The 23,890-nt window shown below is 38.3% G+C and overlaps 1 protein-coding gene across 1 annotated transcript; it reads left to right on the forward strand.

Annotated features, from left to right (window-relative positions):
* The first annotated feature begins 1,191 nt into the window (after positions 1–1,191).
* On the forward strand, positions 1,192–23,705 carry LOC129880053 (stress response protein NST1). Its single transcript, XM_055953887.1, has 5 exons — positions 1,192–1,304; positions 2,495–3,790; positions 21,680–21,802; positions 21,975–22,115; positions 23,281–23,705. Exons 2-5 carry the CDS (start codon positions 2,501–2,503, stop codon positions 23,419–23,421), a joined length of 1,695 nt encoding a protein of 564 aa, XP_055809862.1. The 5' UTR covers positions 1,192–1,304; positions 2,495–2,500; the 3' UTR covers positions 23,422–23,705.
* Positions 23,706–23,890: the final 185 nt, after the last annotated feature.

Consider the following 23,890-nt stretch of genomic DNA (forward strand, 5'->3'; position numbering starts at 1 on the left):
AATTTTTACCAAGAATAAATTATGTGCTGATTTTTTTCATAAAAAATTTGATTATTTATGATAAAAGGTACATTTTTATTTAAAAAATTATATTATTTTCTTCTCTTTAACACCACTCTGTTCTAATTCCTATCTTTTTTTTAAAAAATTATATTAACTTATTATTTATAGAATTATGTTAACAATTCATATAATATTTGACTCAGTAAAAAAATATTTTTCAATGTTAAATTGATAAAATTTTATCTAAATCTAATAATTAAAAAAGGATCGAAGAAATCATTTATAGCAAATATTAAGTAATAATTTGCATTTAAAAAGAGTAAGAACAATAATTTTTAAATGAGTACATATAAAATTTCTTTAGATTTTAGGCATCTAATTAAAATTTTGCTTTAGGCCGCCGATTACGTTGAGCCGCCCCTTGTAGGACGCCACGTAGGATATCGCATAGGATGCAAATTACCACGTAGGACGTGTGTATCAATTTGTTCAACTCTATATAAATTTAACTGTCTATTTATGCATACTCAAATTTGGATTATACATGTCCCAAATAAGATCAAATTAAATAACACGTTTATATATTATGCCTAAATTATAAAAACAATAGTATGACTGACGAAATTAAATTGGAATATTAAAAAATAGAGATCCAAAAAATGAAAGAGAAAAACATCACTTAAAAAGTCCAACGGTAAATTGAACCTTAATCTCCCTACGTCAGCCGAAAATAAAAATAAAGAAAAAAAGGTCAACTGAGCCAAATAAAAGTAGACTTTTTCAGAATTTCCTATCTGGTAAGAACCTGTTTGTATTGATTGAAAAAAATAGTTTTTAAATTAAAAAATAAAAGGTGAAATTTGAATGAATTAGAGTTTGTTTAAATTGGCTTAAAAAAGGAAGTTTTTTTTTAAAAAATTAAACACTCTCATAAATTAAGAATAACTTAAAAATTGGTCAATTCAAAATGGTCTAAGTTTTTTTTTTTTTGACTTTTTCTTCCATTTCAAACCGAGGAAAATTATTATTACTATCCATTTTAATTTATTTATACTATTTTTAATCATAAAAATAAAAAGTATTTCATATATTTAGCATATTTTAATTCACAAAAATGTAACTTTTTAAAAAGAAAATTTGAGATGAAGTCAAAATAGAATAAATAATTTGAATATTTGTTTGTTTTAGCCCCTTTTTTGGTTTTCCGTCTTCCTTTATTCTTCATCATCTCTCGCTCTTAGCAATTCTGTGTAAATTTCCATGATTTTGCGTGTTTAGGGTTTTGTTCTATCCTTGTCAAGGTAAGTTTTACCATATTACGATTTTGCATTTCGCTGTAATACTCGCTTTGTTCGCAGACATGGAGTAATTTACTATTAATTGTCGAATTGGGTATTTTTTTTACTGTTCCAATGATCTCTTTGTTTTGTTGAATTGATCAGTTTTTCTGGTTTTATTTCCTAATTCCGACTTGGGTTTGTGAAATCTTGGAATTTCTTTAGCTGGGTATCCTTCTATTTGTGATTTTAGTGAAGAAATTGGATATTTTTATGGACCCTTTTGGGCTGCATGATTTATTTCTGCTTAGTTGTTTGAAATGGTGATGTTAGTGGAATGATAGGTTTGTTAGAAGGAATATTTATTGGAGTTTTGTGTTTTACTCGATGAAATTGCTTCAACTGTTTTACTAATTTTTGGTGTTTGCTGTTGTAAAAATAGCATACTCTGATTAAGTTAGGCTCAGCGTCGTGATGATGTGAAATGTTCGTGATGGAATCTGTTGTTTAAAAGAAAAATAATGTTTTACCTAAGAAAAACTTATTTCTATGATGTTTTCGGATATTTGGTTGAACATAAAGCTGCTGCCATGTAGTAGTGGTGGAGGGTGGAGTGGGACTTGGGACATGGGATGTAGATGTGGGTTTTGGTGATAATGAGAAGTGGTAAAGAGTGAAAATAATGTTTACATGCTGATAAGAGCTAGTAGTATGGAAATAACTTGGAGATTTTAGGTTCAAATTTCAGCTGCAACATCCCGTGTAAGCTCATTGCTTCAATCTTGGTGTGCATACTTACCTGATACTTGTGGGCTATGGTAAGCTGCCCAGTGTTTGATCAGTTGAGATGCATACAAGTTGGTTCGAACACAACTGTCATAATAAAAAAGAAGAAAAAATAGAGCTAATAACATGGAGTAGGGGTATTGTGGAAATTGATTAACTTCCATGATGGACTGAGCACCTTTCCTGTTGGTGGAGTATTTTCTTAACTCCTAATTAGTTAGGCTCTTACAGGCCCTTGTTTTTTTTCTTTCTTTTCTTTCAAATCTTAACCAGCAACCATGATTAGCGGGTGATTAGGTTTTGTTTAGTACTCTTTGAATTTTTGTGCTTTTTTGTCACCCGAGTTCCTTCTTGTTTTTCCTTTTTTCTTATTGTTGTCATATGACCTCAATGGGTTATTTTTAAATTGTTTTTTGTCGTTTCTGCAGAGACAAATGAGTGGGGTTTCTCTATCTCATGGTAGACCCCATGCTGGGAAAAAGACATTGAGGAGGTGCCATGATGGTGCAGGAGCTGATCATGTTGTTCTGATTGATGTCGAGTGTGAAACTTTTAGTAATGTTATTTTTATTGATGTGCCTGAATCGACACCCAAGAAGTTTCGAGCCAAGACAGCAGCAAAGAAAGACAAAAGACGGTCTCCTTTGAGGAACATAATCTTCATCGATGACGATGAAACCAATGAGAATGAATATCCTGAATTTGATATAGAAGATGACCACCACTTCTTTCATGACCCATCCCCTAGCATGAGACCTTGCTCAGCCTCGAAAAGTGCTAAAGAACCTCTAGATGAAATTGGTGATGATTGTCAGTTTGTTCGAGAAAATATTTGCCCAGTGAAATTATCAAAATGCAAAAGAACTTACTCTGGAAAAGCTCCTGTCCAAAATCGATACGGTTTGATGTCTGATTCAGAGAGTAGTTCATCTGATGATGATGAGTTCATGGAGGATTATTCTGGACAGCTTCGAGAGCAGTGGCAGAAAGCTTCGTTAAAGAGGAAAAATGATAACTGTGGTCAATCTGGTGTTAGAGATATTAATAGTGCATCCACTGTTGAAATTCAACCTGAGCCTAGTGAGAGTGAAGAGCATCCAGCTTGTTCTGGTTACTCTAAATCCTCTACTGAAAAAGAAGACCGATCTCCTAAACCAACACGTGAATCACGTTGTACTTCTCGTATGGCTGATGTCCATGACGAAGGAGATCCACAAATGGAGAACTTTGAAGAGAGTTATCCCAGTATACCCCGTGAGTATCAACAGCATCCTTTTATAAAAAAGCACTCGGAACAAGGCAATGAAGGGAGTATTCCAGCTGCAGGATCTCGTTTAGAAAAACCCGTTTCGTGCGGTGACAGGAACTTCTCTTGGAGTTGCAGACGATATAGGGTAGCTGAGGAGGAACCTCGTCTTGACAAGCACCAGCATGATGTTGAAACTGAAAATGGTATGAGTCGATCTATTTCTGCTGATACATCAGAATTTGGTGCAAACCAAAACAGAGGTTCCTTTGTGGAGGAGGATCTTTCAGAATCTGTATCTATGAGCCAACACAAGGATGAAAGGCATGATGATGTGAATGGACAAGATGGTGAGAATGTGGAACTTCGTGTTGAGAACTGTATTATCACCGAAAGAGAAAGGATCAAAGAGACTTCCGAATACAAAAAGGCACTTGAGGAAGAAATGGTGTCCAGGCAAAGAGCGTTGGCGACTCAGGTCTGTCATCTGTACTTCTTCCTGATAACGTCTGTAGAGATTTGGTTTTGTGTTATGCTTTCGGTGTTCATTAGTCTGTAATCTGTTTGATCTTTATCTGCTGAATGTCTTTTGATCTCATCAATGCCATAATTGATCAAATATTCTCTACTTTTGATGCTGAATGTGCTTCTTTGTGGTATATATGCTCCAGGGATGTTGGAATTATTGCAGCCAGGTTGTAGAGAGTAAGACTGTAAGAGTGTGTAAGAGATTAACAGGATGTTCATTGTTTATAATTGTTAGAAACTTGAAGTAGTCAGTTGATGTAGAAATATATAAATGAACTCCCTGTCGAGTTCATAAAATTTCCTCCCTTTCTATTCATCAATCAAAAAAAAAAAAAAAGAAAAGAAGAAGAAAAACCTTGTCTATTTCCTATAGATGTTGGTTCTTTGAAGCCTAGAGTAGTCAAATGCAAAAACATTGAAGCCTTTTGGGGCATTTATGTGCAAAGCGTTAACAAAAGATGAGCTTTAGCGAAGAAAGGCACTAATGAACTGAAACACTAAATACATTTTCAAAAAAAAAATAAAAATAAAGAGGAAGAACTGAAAAACTATAGTTAAATGATATATATGAAGTAAAATCATGTCAATCAAGTTTCAAAACCATTTCAAATTTCTTGATTTAGATGAAAAGATGTAGCTTTATGTTTTTTGGAAATAGTTTTGAGAACTCCTTCCCTTATTTGATGTTCCTACTTGAGCCAGGTGAAAGGAAACCTTCCCGTTTGATTTTGAAGGCGGGAAGATCTTAGCGGATCATATCCCAATTTTTATTTTGCTAGGCCATGACTAAAAAGATTATTCAGACATGTGAAGAGAAGATGCACTAATGCCTAGGTGAGGAGGTGTAGAAGTTAACTATAGTGGGTATTAGGAAAGTAGAGGTGGGCTGAAGAAGTCTTGGGGTGAGGTGATTAGACATGATATGACATATTTGCAGTTTATCGAGGACATGACCCTAGATATAGGAAGATTTGAAGGTCAAGGATTAGGATAGAAGGTTAGTAGGTAGTCGAGTATTGTCTAGTTTCCCTATCAATATTGTTAGTATTACTCTCCTACCATCTTTTTCTTCGATTTTAGTGTTACCTATTGTTTACTTTGCTTTTGTTATTGTACATTTTGTATTGTTACTTGTTCCTTTTTAATTGTTTTAGCATGGCTTCTTTATTTTTGATTCTGCTTTACTTGAGCCGAGGGTCTATCGGAAATAAGATCTTGACCTTTGTAAGGTAGGGGGTAAGGCTACGTACAAACTACCCTCCCCAGACCTCACTTGTGGGATTACACTGGGTATGTTGTTGTTGAAACCCATAACTAAAAATCCCACTTACTTACAATTACAGGTTCTTATATAACAATTTTAATCTGTTATTCCTAATCACTAACGATATCTTCATTATGCTTTTGAAAATTAATGTATTATACCTTTAATTTAGTATTTCCTTTTTAAGATAGAGTTCACGGGCATTGTGACACATGCCTTAGTACCTCAGCGCCTACATTTAAGCATCACCTAAGTGACACGAAGCCCACGACCTGGATTTACCTGAGTTTAAGGCTCTTAAGGGAGCTCGCATTTGACAGCACTAATGAATCCGATATTGTATGCTGTACATCTCTATGTTGGGGCCTTCAAGTAGAGATGTCTTTTTTACCCCACTTATGGTTGTCTAGTTGTGTATTTCAAAACTGAAGAAGGATTGGCAGGGATAGTCCTCCCGACTAATTTTAGATAAGATACTTAGAAAAAAGGTTAGATATATACTGTTTGTCTGTTGAGCTGCTGCCACACTTTTGAGTTTTGATGTAATCGTTTCGGTAGGGCACTTCTTTTCTGATGAAATTTTACCCGGTCCTATTCTCTCTTAAAATGAGTTTAGGATCTATTATATGCTTTTAATCTGACATTTTTTGCACCAAAGCCTTTTTGAGATACCATATTGAATCTGATATGGCATAAGAAGTAACACCATATATATATATATATTTGGATTCTCATCCTGCACGTCGTGCAGATTAACTCCGTCAAGTTATGTTCTGATTGGTATGGTCATCTTAATCAAATTATCGATATTTGGAACTTGTGCTGGACTTGGTTTTGATGATTACTTAGAGCTATAAAGTTTCATCCGTGAAGAAGATTATTGGTCTACACATGGATGAACCTTGATGTGCCATCATGTATCTGACCACATAAGCGTGGCGAGATGATTATATACTGAGTTTAGAACCGTGCACCGACTGAATCTCGGAGATTTCTCAGCTATCAAAAAAAATAATCATGGCCAAACTAGTGTTTGCAAATTAAGTTCATTATTTGAAATGCTGAAACGATATTTCATGGCTAAACAGGCCCTTAAATGTAGTACTTTTCACTTATGGGCTATATATAGGCTGCATAACAATCTGGGAAAAAGCTCTTTATTCAGTAAATACTGATGAAGTTGATGAACTGACAAGAAGATTAGGTTTTAGATTGGATTTTTCCCATGAGCTGTTTGGGACCATCACTAAGAACCAAATGCGAATTTTTGGGTGTACCAGGGAGTTATTTGAGAACTATGGTGTGAAAGAAAATTAGCCCCTTGGAAGAAGCAGTACTCTTACTAGTAGAGTGATGCTACACTATTCATACATGTACATGCCCGATGTCATTAATACCAGCCCCTGACAAGGTAAATGGTGTTCACTACAGTGTTTTGAGAAGTGAGAAGCGGAAAAAAGCAACAGGGGCTCGCTTCACAGAAGCGAGAAGCGTGAAGCGAAGCGCATGCTTTTTTCAGAAAAAGCGCTATTTAGTATAAAAATATAAAATATAAAATATGCATAGATAATAAAATATGCCCATTGGCATATTCACTTCAACTTCATCATCCATTTCATCATCATCAACAAGATTAACCATGGATGCTTCAGGATTCATTTGAGTTTTAAATTCATTTTTTTTCGTAAAATACTCTTTTATTTCTTCCTTCACACTATTCGGGACCTTTGAACACACTTTAACATCTTATAACCACCAATAAGATGCTTCTTGTGACGAAATATTCCGCCATTATATGTCATATCACAAAAAACACATTTGATTTTTGTGTTACTTCCCATGTCAATTCCATATGCCCAAGCTGGATTCCTTTTTTGTGCCATTAAGAAAATACAACTTACTACAAAGAAAAAATAGAATAATAATTCAGTCACACAAGTCAAATTGTCAAAACAATAACAGAGCAGCCGCAGCAAAATTAAAAGAGCAACTGCAGCAAAATTAAAAAAAAAAACAATAAAACAGCCAGACTATGTGAAAAAAAAAGAGCATATGCTTTATCTTCAAAAAAATAATGGCCAAAATGCTGAATAAAACTTGAAAAAAATAATTCTTCGCATATGACAGTTGCGCAGAAATAGAAAAAGAAGAAGAGAAGAAGAGATGAAGAGAAGAAGAGATGAAGAGAAGAACATCGCAGCAGTCGCACAGATGGCAAAACTGCTGAATGAAAATAAAAATAGAAATAGAAACAGAAGAAGAGAAGAAGAGAAGAAGAGGAGAAGAGAAACTAACCTGGTTGAACTGTCGAAGTTGAAGAAGAAGTCGCAGCAGCTTGGAACAATTAATTATAAGTTTTATAGATTTTTTTTTAAAAAAAAACCCTAGTGCCGCTTTTTCAAAAAAAGCGAGCTTTTTTCTCGCTTCTAGATGAAGCGTGCTTCTCGCTTCTCCCATGAAGCGCACACTTTTTTGAAATCGCTTCGCTTCACGGTGTTGAAGCGCTAGTGCCTCGCCTCGCTTCGCTTCACGCTTAAAGCGAACGCTTCGACACTTTTTCACAACACTGGTTCACTATACTAAATGCATTGGGGAATAAAGTAGTGACAGAAAAAGCATGCTTTAGTTATTGGCCAGTTGTGACCAAAGTGAGAAGGAAAGATTGACAAAGGTTGAAGAACTTAAAGACTTTATAGTAAAATTCTTAGGTTCAAACAATTATGGAGATTTAATGTTGATAAGGAAGACTTGTGGAGGAGGGTGATCAAAATTGGTATGGAGTGGAAAGGGACCACTTGGCAGAGTCCCAAATTAGTTTGGAAAAATGTGATCTTATTTCGATAGGCGAAGTTATAGGGACATTGAACAAACTTTCTGGTAAAATAGACATAATACATAATTATGACCTTTAACTTGGCTTCAACCAACAACTAATACTCTTAACTTTACTAGTGCACAAGTAGACACTTTAACTATGCAAAACGTGAACAAATAGACACATTCGTCTTACATGGCATCCTACATGATAATTTTGTATCCTACGTGACGTCCTACGTGTTTTATGTCACGTAGGACACGTGTGTCTACTTATTTAATTTTATACAAGTTAAGTGCCTACTTGTGCACTCCCAAAGTTGAAGGACATAGATGCCAGCTGAAGCCTGAAGCCAAGTTAAAGGGCATATTTATGTATTATGCGGTAAAATATTTTGGTCTTACCCTTGGAGCACTAAGATGTGGTTGTTTGGAAACTATTCATTATAAAATGGCTAAAATAATACCTGTATCTTGGGTAGAATTTAGTGCTCTCATTAAATGGGTAAATATAGCGTCACTTAGTCACTTGAAAAATAATTCCTCTCATTTCAAGAATGGGAACTATGGACAAGAGTTGTCAAATGTTTTATAACACTTTGTTGGAAAATGAAGGTGAAGATTTGGGGTAGATATTGACGAGTAATATGAAAATAAAAGAGAGGGGATGGAGTACTTTTAGGCAGTGGCGGATGAAGGATTTTCATTCAGGGGTTCTAAATACGTGAAAATTACAGGATGATAAGCAACGCGAGGTGTTCGCTAAATTTTACCCGCCTTATCATGCCTTTTTTATATTTCTTCCCATTTTTGCTCTGCACCATTGAACCATTCTTAAAAAGTATTATGTTTTTTTTACTTTCACCTTGTGATGTCCTCCAATGAGAAAACTCGCAAGAAAAATAAAGAGAGAAAAATAAACGTAATTTTTGGATATTAACAAATGATAAATACAAAACTATAAGTGTAACTGTAAATTCCATTACATTGGGCTAAAAATTGGGGATTATGATAAAATAGGGGAAGAAAGAGGGAAATGTGTAGCCACAATAACCGTAATACATACATGAGATATATTTAATTGTATATATCTGTTAATTATTATTTAGATATAATTGGTAATAATCCAATATGATATTACTAAATAAGTAGTAAGATAACTATTTGTGGTAATTTTAGTCTTAAAGTAAATTTTCCATGTAATTTTCCTATTTTGAACTTACAAGTGGATTAACTAAAACAAAGAATATGCTGACACTATGCTGACACTCATTTTTGTCTACTACAGGCCCGAATGCTCATTAAAAAAAGAGTGAAAAAGGATAATTCCGATTGCTTAAAGGAGTGAGAAAGAACAAAACTTAAAAAGACTAAATAAAGTGATGTGAGCAAGAATTGAACCTACAACCTCAACATTAAGTTGAACCCCCTAGGGCCTAGACCATTGAGCTACACTTTTCATTTGTGTTAAGGGGGTTTATTGAAGCTTATATACACGTAATATTCAAATTTGACCTTATATATACAATGTAATTTTTCGACCGAGGGATGAACCCCCTACCTCCCACGTAGATCCGCCCCTGCTTGTAGGGGAGAACAAGCCCATGTGATACAACTCTTGGGAGTAGTTTTTGATAGGTTATAAGAATTTGACATGCTGGTAATTTTCTGTGGAAAATAAGAAGAGAATATTATTTTGGAATCGATTATTGTGTGGAAAGTCCACATCGATCAAGGTCTCATAGTTGATTGCAATATCTTTTAATAAACATATTGTGCTATTAGGGTTGGTTCTTTTTCATATATGAAAGTAGATTTACTAGAATAAAATCAATATAGTTCATTATACCTCAGTCCTGAGTTAGTTGGGTTGACTATATTGATGCTCTGGATAGAAATTGTAATTGGCGAGAATTTAAGAAGAAAAAGAAACCCAGAGGGGGCTGGGGGATGGAGTAGATCACTTGTTGCATTGGCAAGTGTTAAAAAAATTCTGGAAGATGGTGGTCAGTTTTGAAAGATCAACTGGAGCTTGCAACCCTTTGGTGAGGTAGCTTTGTTCATCAACATACCTGGTGTAATTCCACAAAAGTAGGGTTTGGGGAGAGTAGAGTATACATAGACCTTACCACAACCTTAGAGGTAGAGAGACTGTTTCCAATAGACGGACCCTCAGATCAAGAATAAACAGTCCAAAGTAGTATAAAGAAAGATATAAAGGAAATGAAGATAATCATGGCAAAATACTTAGACAACTTGACAAATCATCCTAAACAGTAGTCATAGCAACATACTACGATAATCAAAGTGAACCCCCCCCCCCCCACAAATAATAACTAAACTCAAAGGACAAGGAACTACAATAGTAACACTACAATTAATAGGAGGACGGCTAATAGTAAACAAGAATAAGTAGACAATGCTCAACTATCTAACCAACCTTCTATCCTAATCCGCATCTTCTGTAACCTCCTATGTAACCTCCTATTTAAGGTCCCTTGGTAAGTTGAATCTGTGTCATGTCCCGTCTAATCATCTCTCTTGATACTTCTTCGTCCTACTTTTTCCTTTGTTGTTTAAAAAAGGAAAAAAAGTAGGACAGGTGCTGTGTGTGGACAATGATTGAAGAGAAAATAGGACGCTCTTATCCTTAATACTAAAATTTTGACATTTTTTTCTTATGTATATTTTTGAGCATGCCACAAGGGATTTGGTCTAGTAGCAAGACACTGTGTGGTTTAGGCGCATGTCACAGGCTTGAATACTGTCCAGATAAAAGCCTGGTATTTAAGTGGAGAAGGGTAGAGGGATGAGCTTATTACCATCCAGTTTCAATTGTGTGTCACTGGCCCTCGAGGATTTCTTGATTATAAAAAATGAATGTATATTTTTTGAGCACCAACTGCACACCAATCTGGTGATGTGATTTCTGGTAGAAAACATCATTTTGTAACTCTTACATATAGAACTGCACACCAATTTTGTCACGACCCGAATCCAGGTGTGATGACACTCATCTCAACCCACCGAGACAAGTCAGCCTAATACCCAACAGAAAGTAGATGCGGAAGAAAAAGAAATGAATCAAAATATAACTTAACCGAAAACACGCAAAACAAACTCAAAATCCCCAAGATTGGTTGTCACGTGTACAAGCCACTAATATATTACCGAATTACGAAAAGAAATACAGTCACAATGTCTTTGTCTCTAGAATAGGACTAAAACATAATAAAAGAGTAAGAGGTGTCCGCTAGATGAATGTAACAGCTACCTCAACACTTGAAATGATAGCCTCAGATGTGGTAGAAAATACTAGGAGATCAAGCAGGTCAGGACTCACAACCAATACAAGTGTAGAAGCAAGGGGTGAGTACCAAACAACACGGTACTCAACAAGTGGACAACTAAAACTAAGCAAAGCTCAATAGATACAAGTACTCCCGTTCTCCCAATCGAACCTCCTTAACTACAACCTGCATAAAACTAACCTAACTCTACACTTTGTTCAATAATAATAATAATACAGTCCACAAATACTCATCGTTAGTCTCATCAAATGAATCATATCAAGTCAAGTTCAGCATATATAGAGTATTAAGGGGTAAACACGAATTCACAAATATCAAAAAAAATGCGATGCAATGCAATGAAATGATGCATGTCTGTCCTATTAGTACACATCCGTTGAATCACAGTCCGGAATCCATGGGGGACATTTCTGTCCATGTAACCTGCCACAGAACGTGTGGCCCGTCCCCTCAATATACATATCCTGCCACAGAGCCTGTGACCCGACCCTTTTGTTTCATAATACTTGCCACGAAGCGTGTGACCCGACCCATTTGTTTCATGTCATTTTCAGTCTCAGCAAAGTATGTCAAAACCAATGCAATCAATTCATGTTCATATAATTCACGATAATAACATGCTAACAACAATAATTTTTCATATCTCATATATTTTCTGAATTTCAAGACTAGGATTTGGTTCCAATTTCTCCAATTATGATAAATCTAATGGTATTCATATAATACAATACACCTGAAATTTGATTTCATATACTACCGTGTTAACTCCAATCATAATCTCAAAATCATAAGGAAAAAAAAATTGAAACAAAAGCAAAAGGAATGACCTGCAACTTTAACCACGGAAGAAGAAGAAAAAAATACAAAGGTATAAACTTTTAAGAACCTAGCAGTATGGAAAATTATAAGTCAACAATGTTTCATTTTGTCCTATTCAATAATGACTAATCATTATGCCATCATTACCTCTAAATTTCTTGACAATTTGGTGCCAATTTGGCCTAATTCTTGGCCATTGAAAATAGTATTAATACTCAAGGTTCGCAAATCCCACTCTCCTTCCAAAACACACAATTTAATACTATAAAACAATTATCTTTTTCCCTTTCTTTCACAACCCTTCACTAATACAAAATTAAAGGTATATACCTCAAGCAATTGATGGTCTTCGTGTTTTTGTGCAGGTACGGTTCTCGCCTATTCTCCCTTTTCTTTCTTTTCTTAATTAATTAAGTATTAAAAGTGACAAGCCCACTACTTGATTAAATATATATGGTATAGGATATTAAATAAATTAATAATTTAGCCCACCAATTAAATTAATTATCTAAAATCGCCCATCAACTAATTAACCATAGTTACCAAATAGTCCAAAATTTTCAATAAAGATTTACGGGAAGGGTCTTTTATGAAAGGAGGAGGACTCGTTCTCGAAATGACTTTACGGGTCATCACATTATCCACCACTAAAAATCATGTTCGTCCTCGAACATAAAGTAAAGGAATATACCTGAAGCCTCAAAAAGATGGGGATATTTGGCACGCATATCAGCCTCCGTCTCCCAAGTCGCCTCTCCAACGGAACGGTGCTTCCATTGTACCTTCACTGAAGCAATCTCCTTGGTCCTAAGCTTACAGATTTGCCTATCTAGAATAGCTATAGGCTCCTCCTCAAATGTCAGGTTTGGACCCAACTCTACTGAATCGAGTGATAACACATGAGACTCATCCAGAACATACTTCCGGAGCATAGAAATATGAAACACGTTATGCATAGCCGATAAGCTAGGTGGTAAGGCCAATCTATAAGCCATCTCTCCAATTCGCGCCAAAATCTCAAATGGGCCAATGAATCGAGGGCTGAGCTTGCCCTTCCTTTCGAACCGCATCACGCCCTTTATGGGCGACACTCGATGCCAAACATGATCACCCTCCATGAACTTCAATGGTCGAACTCTCCGGTCTGCATAACTTTTCTGCTTACTCTGGGTTGTCAAGAATCTACCCTGAATCATAGAACCTGCTTCATAGCATCTCTAAGCAAGTCTATGTCTAAAGAGTCTATCTCAGCTAAGTCAAACCATCCAATAGGAGATCGACACCGCCTACCATACAAAGCCTCAAATGGGGCCATCTAGATATTGGAGTGATAATTGTTGTTGTAGGCAAACTCCGCTAGGGGCAAGTGTTGATCCCATCTAGCACCAAAATCAATAACACAAGCTCGAAGCATGTCCTCCAACACCTGAATCGTCCGCTCGGACTGAACATCGGTCTGTGGGTGAAAAGCTGTACTCATATCAAGTCTAGTGCCCAAACCATGTTGTAATGCCTGCCAAAAGTGCGAAGTAAATACTGAACCCCGATCCAAAACAATGGATACTGGGACACAATGAAGCCGAACGATCTGACTAATATACAACTGGGCTAGCTTATCCGCTGTGTCCCTCACCTTAACTGGAATAAAATGGGCGGACTTGGTCAGTCCGTCAACAACTACCCATATAGAATCATAACCACCCACGGTGGGAGGTAAACCCACAACGAAATCCATAGTGATCATTTCCCACTTTCAAGTTGGAATAGGCATGACTCACACCCCCAGGCCGCTGATGCTCACACTTTACCTGCTGGCATGTCAAACACTTGGACACGAACTCTACAATGTCCTTCTTCATCCCACACCACCAATAGTGCTAGCTCAAATCATGATACATCTTGGCTGCTCCCGGATGGATAGAATATCTCGAACAATGAGCCTCTTCCAAAATAAGTCTAGTCAGGTCACCCACCTTAGGCATACAAATTCTGTCGCCAATTCTCAATACACCTTCCGAATCAAGTACCGCCTCCTTAGCTTCACCTCTTAATACCTTGTCTCGAATGATACATAACTTCTCATCCTCAAACTGCTCTCCCGAATCTGCTCAACCAAAGAAGAACGTGCCTCCACAAAGGCAAGAACACCACCATCCTCTGAAAGCTGCAATCGGATAAGGCTATTAGCCAGCCTCTGAACATCTCTAGCCAATGGTCGCTCCTCAAATCGGATAGCGGCAAGACTCCCCATACTAGAGGACTTCCTACTCAAGGCATCCAACACCATATTGGCTTTTCCTAGGCAAGATAGTCATTTCGTAGTCTTTCAGCAACTCAAGCCATTTACGTTGCCTCAAGTTCAAATCCCTCTGACTGAATATATACTGAAGAATCCTATATCGGTGAAGACCTCGCAATGCACACCGTATAAGTAATGACGCCACAACTTGAGCACGAAGACCATGACCGCTAACTCCAAATCATGAGTTGGATAGTTTTTCTCATGAGCCTTCAACTGTCTTGAAGCATAGGCAATCACTTTCCCCTTTTGCATCAACACACCGCCTAAACCCACACCGGAAGAGTCACAATATATAGTAAAGCCCACACCCTCCTCAGGTAGCGTCAAAACAAGAGCCGAAGTCAATAAAGTCTTAAGCTTTTGGAAGCTCGCCTCACTTATCGGACCAATGAAAATCCACGGTCTTCTGAGTCAATCTAGTCAATGGAGCTGCAATAGTGGAGAAGCCCTGCACGAACCGTCTGTAGTAACCGGCTAACCCCACAAAACTACAAATCTCAGTAGTAGAAGTAGGCCTTGTTCAACCTCTAACTGCCTCAATCTTAGACGGATCCACTCTAATCCCCTCTTTGGACACCACGTGTCCCAAGAATGTCATAGAATCAAGTCAAAACTCACACTTGGAGAACTTTGCATACAACTTTTCTTCCCTCAACTTCTGAAGTACGTACCAACCTCAAATGGTGGACATGATCTGCCTCAGTCTTGGAATACACCATGATGTCATCAATGAATACTATCACAAAGGAATTCAAGTACGGGCGAAACACTTCGTTCATCAACTCCATGAATGCTGCAGGGGGGCGTTGGTCAACCCAAATGACATCACCAAGAACTCGTAGTGGCCATAACGAGTTCGAAAAGCTGTCTTAGGGATATCTAATGCCCTAATCTTCAACTGATGATAATCGGACCTTAAGTCTATTTTAGAAAACAATGTCGCTCCCTGAAGCTGATGAAATAAATCATCAATACGGGGAAGAGGATACTTGTTCTTAATAGTTACCTTGTTCAACTGCCTATAATCAATACACATCCTCATAGTCTCATCTTTCTTCCTTACAAACAGAACCGGTGCACCCCAAGGCGACACACTAGGGCGAATAAACCCCTTACTCAACAAGTCTTGCAACTGATCCTTCAACTCAGCTGGAGCCCTGCGATATGGAGGAATAGAAATGGGTTTAGTGTCAGGCTCTAAGTCAATAGCAAAATCAATGTCCCTATTCGGAGGAACACCAGGAAGGTCAGTAGGAAATACATCAGAAAACTCCTTAACCACCAGAATAGTCTCCATCGGAGGTGACTCAATACTGGTATCCCGAATAAACGCCAAATAAGACATACACCCTCTATTAATCAACCTCTGAGCACAAATATATGAGATAACCTTACTAGGATAGAAGCCATTAGTACCCTTCCACTCAATCCTCAGGGCACCAGGTATTGCTAAGGTAACAGTCTTAGCATAACAATCAAGAATAACACGATAGGGAGAAAGCCAATCCATACCCAATCTCACATCAAAATCTACCATCCCCAGAATAATCATATCTACCCAAGTATCATACCTGGCGAAGGAAACAAGACAGGATCGATACACTCGATCCACCACTAAGGGTTCACCCACGGGTGTAGAAACATGAACAAGCACGGACATACGATCACATGTCAAATCAAAGTTAGATGCAAAATAGACAGACACATAGAAAAATGTAGACCCTGGATCAAATAATACAGATGCAGGTCGATGGCAGACTGGGACGATACCTGTGATAATTGCGCCGGAAGCCTCAGCCTCAGGTCTCCTCGGAAAAGCATAACAATGAGCTCCCCTACCACCTCCGACTTGCACAACACCACTACCTCCTCCCTGAGGGACTAAAGCACCACCTAGGAGTGCGACCACCTCTACTAGTCTGGGCTCTACCTCGACCTCTGACTGGCGACGCTGGTCCTCTAACTAAAACTGAAGAACTAGGCTGGGTTCCTCCTCGACCCTGAGATGTACACTGCCATGAAAGATGATCCGGATCTCTACAAGTATAACATGCTCTCCTGTGTGAAAACCTCTGCGATGAACCTAAGGAACCTGTATAACCATCCCGGCTCACCGGCCTCTGTTGTGACCCCTGGTAACTCTGACGTGTACTGTAGGACCCACGAGGTGTCTGACTATCCTCATAAGTCGGCATAGATGCATGAACTGGTCCTCTACGCTAGAAAGAACCTCCTTCTCTCTAGGACCCTCTAACTCCCGATGAGGTACTCAAAAACTGACCAGAAGCACGGGCCCTCTTGGGGTCCTTGGACTCCTCTCTCTCCATCAACTCTGCCTCCTTGGCGGCACCCATGATGGACTGGAAGGAAGCACCCTCACGGGCTGGTCGAAAGACTGCCGTACGAATGGAATAGTTTAGTCCTCGCACAAATCTGCGAATCCGCTCTGTCTCATCAGGAAGGACAGTCATGGCATGTCTGGACAACTGGTAGAAACGAGTCTCATACTCAGCAACTGTAAGACCCTCCTGCCTCAAACTCTCGAACCGTAATTGGCTCTCTTCCCTAACACTGCAGGGGATGAAACAGTCATAAAAGGCACTAGCAAACTCATCCCAAATCACCTGGTGTGACCCAACTGGCCTGGAACTCAAATACACTCTCCACCACTCTCTGGTTGGCCCACGTAACTGGAGTGTAGTATAATGTACTCCGTGGGTCTCCGCTAACCCCACTGTCTCCAACAACTCTCGGCACATGGTCAAGAACTCATGTGCATCCTCAGTCTTCCCACCCTGAAACTGCGGTGGGTCCATTTTTCGGAACCTCTCATATCGGCGTTGCTCGTCGTCAATCAACATGACTACTGGTGCACCCTGAGCCTACCTGTACTCCACTCTCCTCAGCTCTAGGGCCCGCAGGTGGCTGGCCCACTGGACCCTGAACAACTGGAATCTGATGCTGCCCTGGGGTCTGAACCCCTGCTCTAGTCTGAGAACCCTCGAGTTTGCCTATCGCCCCCACACTCTGATTAAATCCTTTGAGCGCATCCAATACTCGCATCAAAGTAGCCTGAAGCAATGGTGCAGTAGCAAGCTCTGGAAGGACCTGTTACTCTCTAGCATCAATCTGTGGCTCAGGAGAAGCCTCTCTAGCATGACCTCTAGCTGATGCCGCTCCTCGGGCACGACCTCTACCTGTCGCCACTCCACGACCACGGCCTCTATCTCTACGTTTTTCCCTTTCTTTCACAACCCTTCACTAATACAAAATTAAAGGTATATACCTGAAGGAATTGATGGTCTTCGTGTTTTCGTGCAGGTACGGTTCTCGCCTATTCTCCCTTAGCTTTCTTTTCTTAATTAATTAAGTATTAAAAGTGACAAGCCCACTACTTGATTAAATATATATGGTATAAGATATTAAATAAATTAATAATTTAGCCCACCAATTAAATTAATTATCTAAAATCGCCCATCAACTAATTAACCATACTTACCGAATAGTTCAAAATTTTCAATAAAGATTTACGGGAAGGGTTTTTTATGAAAGGAGGAAGACTCGTTCTCGAAATGACCTAACGGGTCATCACAAATCTCTGGATGATTTCTGGTAGAGAACAACATCATTTTATCATTCTTATGTATATCTTTGTACACGAGGTGTATCCCTTTTTTGATGAAATAGAAACATTACTCCACTTTTTCATGCCATTGATGCTTTCAAGATTTTTGAGTTGCAATGTAATTTTGAAATTTACTACCTGTTCATGTAATAAACTAACAATTTTCTTCTTCGATTTTATAATGTGCTACTGTTACATGCTACATTTACCTAGGAGGAGGCAAGATTCACTGTGATGTTTCACTTAGTTCTTTTCTCTTTATTTTGATTTTTTTTTTCTTTTCTTCTCTGTTTCTTTCCCCCTCAACTTCACACTCTCTTATCTATTCCTTTCTCTTTTCAAGAAAGCATAAGACTTGAAGTTAGACTGAAAATGACCACTAAAATGATTGGAAGACCATTGATTTAGTTATGATAGGCTGGCAGAGAGGAGGGAGGGGAGGGGAGTGCATTTCATTTGCCTAGGTTAAGAAATTAGAAAGAAAAAAGTTCTTACTTCTTACCATTGTTGGTTGGTGAAATCATATGCAAAATGAGTCGCACAATAGCATTCATCATGGCAAAGACTCAAGCTGACAATAACAACAACAACATCATACCCAGTGAAATCCCACAAGTGGGGTCTGGGGAGGGTAGAATGTACGCAGACCTTACCACTACCTCATGGAGATAAAGAGACTGTTTTCGAAAGACCCTCGGCTCAAAAGTGTCGGCCCCAAAAAAGACTCTAGCTGAGAGGCTTAAAAAAGCGGTATGCTCTCTAATCTCTGGCCGACAGTGCATTCATGAAGAATGGACAAATCACTGATGCCTCCATGATTGCCAATGAAGTTCTAGACTGGAAATTCAAAAGTGGAGAAACTGGGATCCTATGTAAACTGGACATAGAGAAGGCTTTTGATCAACTAATTGGGCATACTTGATCAACATCTTAAAGCAAATGGGGTTCGGAGATAGGTGGATCAGTTGGATCATTTTTTGCATCTCGACAGTGAAACTATCAGTGTTAGTAAACAGGAGTCCTGCGGGTTTTTTCTCCTCTAAAAAGGGGCTAAGGCAGGGAGACCCACTATCCCCTCTCCTTTTTATCCTGGCAATGGAAGGACACTCACAAATGCTAGCAAAGGACAAAGAGCTACGGTGGATTCAAGGGTTCCAGGTAGGCAGTGATCCTTTCACTACACTCACTGTTTCTCATCTTCTTTATGCAGATGACACCTTGATCTTTTGCGGAGCAGATAGTCAACAAATATGCAACCTTAACATTACCCTCATGGTCTTTGAATTCATATCTAGTCTTCACATCAACATGCTCAAAAGCATTATATACCCTGTCAATGAGGTCTCCAATCTAGAGGAATTAGCTGACATCCTTAGATGCAACATAGGCTCCTTTCCTACCACTTATTTGGGCTTACCATTAGGTACTGAATTCAAATCCTCTGAGATCTGGACTGGAGTAATTGAAAAGATGGAGAAGAGACTAGCTACATGGCAGCTTCAGTACCTATCTATTGGAGGCAGACAGTCTAATCAAGACTGTTCTGGACAACATTCCTACTTACTATATGTCTTTATTTCCTTTGCCAAGCTTGGCTGTGAAGCAAATAGACAGACTAAGGAGAAGATTCTTATGGGAAGGTAACAGCCAAACTCATAAGTTCTCTCTGGTGAAATGGCAAAATGTTATTCTACCCAAGGCCCAAGGGGGGTTGGGAATTAGAAACCTAAAGATGCACAATGGATGCCTGCTTATGAAGTGGCTTTGGAGATATGGGCAAAATGAGGCAGGGTGTTGGAAGGACATCATCAAAGCAAAACATGTAACTCATGATCATTGGAGTCCAATGATGAGCTAAGATCCTCATGGTGTAGGGGTCTGGAAACACATAAGTAGTTACCAGGATGAGTTTCTTCAGTTGGTTTTCTTCAAACCTGGCAATGGCCTCAACATAAGATTCTGGTTAGAAGTGGATTGGGGGCACTATTTTGAAGGAGTCCTTTCCTATGATGTTCCAGATAGCCACCAACAAGCAAGCCATAGTGGCCCAATACAGAGTTGACAATATTTGGAGTCCAATTTTCAGGAGGAGTCTGCAGGACTGGGAAATTAATGAACTTCTTCTCCTGCTACAAACACCAGAAAGCTGTAACCTAGATGTTCACAATCCAGATAGACTACTTTGGGGCAGCTCCAAGGAAGGGATCTACACTGTGAAGGAAAGCTACAACTACTGGTGTGCCTAGAATGGCATACTTGAAGACTTTCCCTGGAAGCATATTTGGAGGACCAAGCAACCTCTTAAGGTCTTCTGTTTTGCATGGACAACCCTTCATAAGGCATGTTTAACACAAGACAACCTTAGGAAAAAGGGCATCATTCTCATCAACAGATGTCTTTTCTGTAACTAGAAAATGAAAGTGTCAACCATCTTTTTTTTCACTGCCCCATAACAGTTGGCATATGGCATTTCTTCTTCTCATTGTTTGGCCTCCAATGGGTAATGCCCCCCTCTCCAACAAAGATGCTTATGCTAGCTGGATATGTTGGAGAGTTGACAACACCATCAAAAGTACCTGGAGGATGACCCCAATAGTAATTTTTTGGAGCATTTGGAAAGAGAGAAACTGCAGATGCTTTGATGGAATATCAACTCCCATAAGCACCATTAAGACTAGGTGTTTAGTTAGTCTTTATAATTGGCACCTTCTCTCCCCTGTAAACAATATGGATAATTTTTTGGATTTTGTTAGCTCCCTAACTCTAGCACTGTAGGGTTTAAGGGGGTTTATCATTTTGGCTGCTTTACAGGTTTTTGCACAGTTAGCTTCATGTTAATTTCATGTTTGAAACAACTTTATTTTTAGTTGTAACCATTGTATCTCCTTGATGCCTTTCTAATACAATTTAATTACTTTACCACAAAAAAATAATAGCATTCATCAGGCCCTTGATACTTCTATGATTAAAAAATAAACATAGTAAATTCTGCTTAGTACTGTCAGAAGTAGAGGTAGGGAGAGTTTGATCCCTCTCTTTAAGGTCAACAAAACCTTCAATTTTGCCTTCCCTTGTAAGTTCTTTCCCAATGGAATTGGTCTAGCTAAACCAACGCGTTTTCCCGAAGGATAGTCGTGATATATCTTCATGGCCGGGTTTGTGTATGGAGCCAGAAGGCAAGGGTTCTCACTAGGTCCCTTCTCTCCCCTTCATGCTCATAAATTAGAAAATAATTTATATAGATAGCCTCATTCTGGTTATTTATTTTTTATTTTTATTTGATGACCGGGAAATCGGTCTTGGTCCAACCCTTAGGACGAACTGGAGCTTTCGAAACTCGGGATAATAGGCATGTCCTTCTACCCTCTAATTAAATATCATACCTAGTTAGCATGGTGCAAGGCTTGAAGCTATGACCTAAGTCACAAGTCCCTCAACCTTTGCAACTTGAACCAAGTCCATTCCAGTTATTTACATAAATAATATTATGGATATATAAGTAACATCATGTGGATTGTAATTGGCTGGATTGCTGTTTTGATGGTGGTCTAAACCATGAACTTTGAAGATTAAGATTGAAGTTCTAGAATTTCTGATAAAAAAGTGCAACCACATAGGAAAAGCTAAATTAGCCAAAAAGAGAGAGTAAGATTCGCGTATATACGAAGATGTACTGTTTTCTGATGTGCTTTTTACCTATTCAGGCACAAGAAGCCAAGAAGTTGAAGCTGCTGCTGAAAAGAAAGAAGGCTGAAAGTATGCGATTATTAGAAATGGAGAAGAGACAAAAGCAGCGTGTGGAAGAAATGAGAGAAACTCAAAAAAAGGTATGACAACTTGGCCTCTTCTGTTGTCTATTTTGTGGCTTTTTGTAGCTTCTTTATCTTATATTTCTTTGTGTCCCTCTTCCATGCCACTTATGCTGCCTCTGCCTTATTTTGTGATGATAGCATATTTGGATTTTTCCTAATGTTTAAACCATCTGATGAATCTTTTTAGGACATAGAGAATATGAACTTGAAGGAGCGGATACGAGCCGAAGTTCGAAAGGAACTCAGTAAGCTTGAAATGACATGCCATGATATAGCTTCAGTGTTGCGCGGATTGGGAATATCTGTTGGCGATGGCTCTAGTGATGAGGTTTGTTTACACTCAGCCTCTAAATGTTTTCCATATCCTTAATTTTAAATTACCTGGTTCTACTGAATGCAAATAATTCCAGGGAACATACTTTTATGAAACATTGCCATTCTTGTTTTCCTCTTGCCCTGATTTGTGGTTGGTGACCTCTCTTGTTCTTAGCAATCATATGATCCTTTTGTTCTGGTCTTGTTTAAGATAAGTTCAGTTGAAACATAAATGGAAGTCCCTTACAAATTTGCCTCTAGGGGTGGCAATTGGGCGGGTTGGGTCAAATTTGGGCGGGTCATAGTGGGTCAAGATCCAACCCAACCCAAATTTGCTTGGGTCAAAGTGGGTTGGGTAATGGGTTATAGAACTGGTCAAGACCCAACCCAACCCAACCCAATTTTACTTGGTTTTAATTGTTTTATTTGTTCTTTTACAATATTTTAGTACGTAATAAGTTTATTTCTTTCTTTATTATGGCTATATATAACATATCAAATCAAAAAAAAAGTTTTTTAAAAATATTTTGACAAGATTTCTCTAGAGTCAATTTGGGTTACATATCAACCCAATTTTTAATGAATTGAAATGGGTTGAGCTAATAAAAGAGTGGGTCAAATAACCCGCCCAAACTTAAACAGGTTGGGCTGGTTGGGTTTGATTTTGCCACCCATATCTGCTTCTTCTGCAGCAACTTAGAGAATCTGATTGCATTATGTTGTGCAGAAAAATGAGTTAAATTAGCATGAAGCAAAGGGCTTTTTAGTACGTTTTATATTCTCACAGCTAAACCCTTTTAGGCTTGCAAGTCCAAGATTTCATATCTGCGCATCAGATCAGCTATTATTCCTTTTCAGTGTTTTGGTTCGCTTTCTGATTATGTTCCCGTTTTCTCTTTCTCCCAATGTTGTCTCATCTTATATTGTGTTGGCTGTTGGTAGCTGTGTTGGGACTCGTCTCTCAGATCCACACTCATATTTCAACATGCCACTTTTTTTAGGAAAGCTAGTTGTCATGACATGCAGCCACTTTTCTCATTTCTTGTTTTTACCTGGGATTTTAGGAATTGTTTTACAATCTTCTCCGTATGACCATCTCTTTCGTCTATTTCTGAAGTGTTGGTCACAGTTAGAGGGATAACACAAGAGACATTACTTGGAATAAATTCTTGTTTCAGGTGCGCGTTGCTTACAAAAAAGCCTTGCTGAAATTTCACCCGGATAGAGCTTCACGATCTGATATACAACAGCAAGTTGAAGCTGAGGAGAAATTTAAGCTTATTTCTCGAATGAAGGACAAATACTTACCAACTTTATGACCGTGACTTAGGATATAAATGTAGTTTATTCTCAGGAAAATGATTATATTTTAGGATGGAAATTTTGTTTATAGGCCTTCAATGCTTGAACTTTTCTCCTCATGTGGAAAGCTGCACTCAAATGCAGAAAGGTTTTTATTTCCAGGTTTAGTTGTCATTTCTTTATATTTTTGTTAATGTGATTTTTGTTTTTTCAGGATTGAGATGGCTTTCCTACAAAAGCTGTAAATTTATTTTTTTCCCCAAAAATATTCATTGGTCACTGAATATAATTTACAACTCTAGTTCACAAGCAATGAACTGCAATGCAGACTGTTTGATATGCTACTATATTATTTATCTTAAGAAGTTGCATTTCCCTTCATCTCACTTTTGGTATCTTAGTTGATTTTAAGGTCAAGTTTACCAATTGTGAGAGTTGGTCAACTTATAATTTGAAAACAGTAGCTAGTACCTGTTGCATTGGGGT

The sequence above is a fragment of the Solanum dulcamara genome, chromosome 2 (genome assembly GCF_947179165.1).
Source record: "Solanum dulcamara chromosome 2, daSolDulc1.2, whole genome shotgun sequence".
In the NCBI taxonomy this organism is placed as follows: Eukaryota; Viridiplantae; Streptophyta; class Magnoliopsida; order Solanales; family Solanaceae; genus Solanum; species Solanum dulcamara.

Excerpts from the sequence above, each read along its gene's own strand:
- LOC129880053 (XM_055953887.1), top strand. The coding sequence starts at position 2,501 with ATGAGTGGGGTTTCTCTATCTCATGGTAGACCCCATGCTGGGAAAAAG. Across the intron at positions 3,791-21,679 it reads AAAGAGCGTTGGCGACTCAG|GCACAAGAAGCCAAGAAGTT; the intron begins GTCTGTCATCTG and ends TTACCTATTCAG. Across the intron at positions 21,803-21,974 it reads TGAGAGAAACTCAAAAAAAG|GACATAGAGAATATGAACTT; the intron begins GTATGACAACTT and ends GAATCTTTTTAG.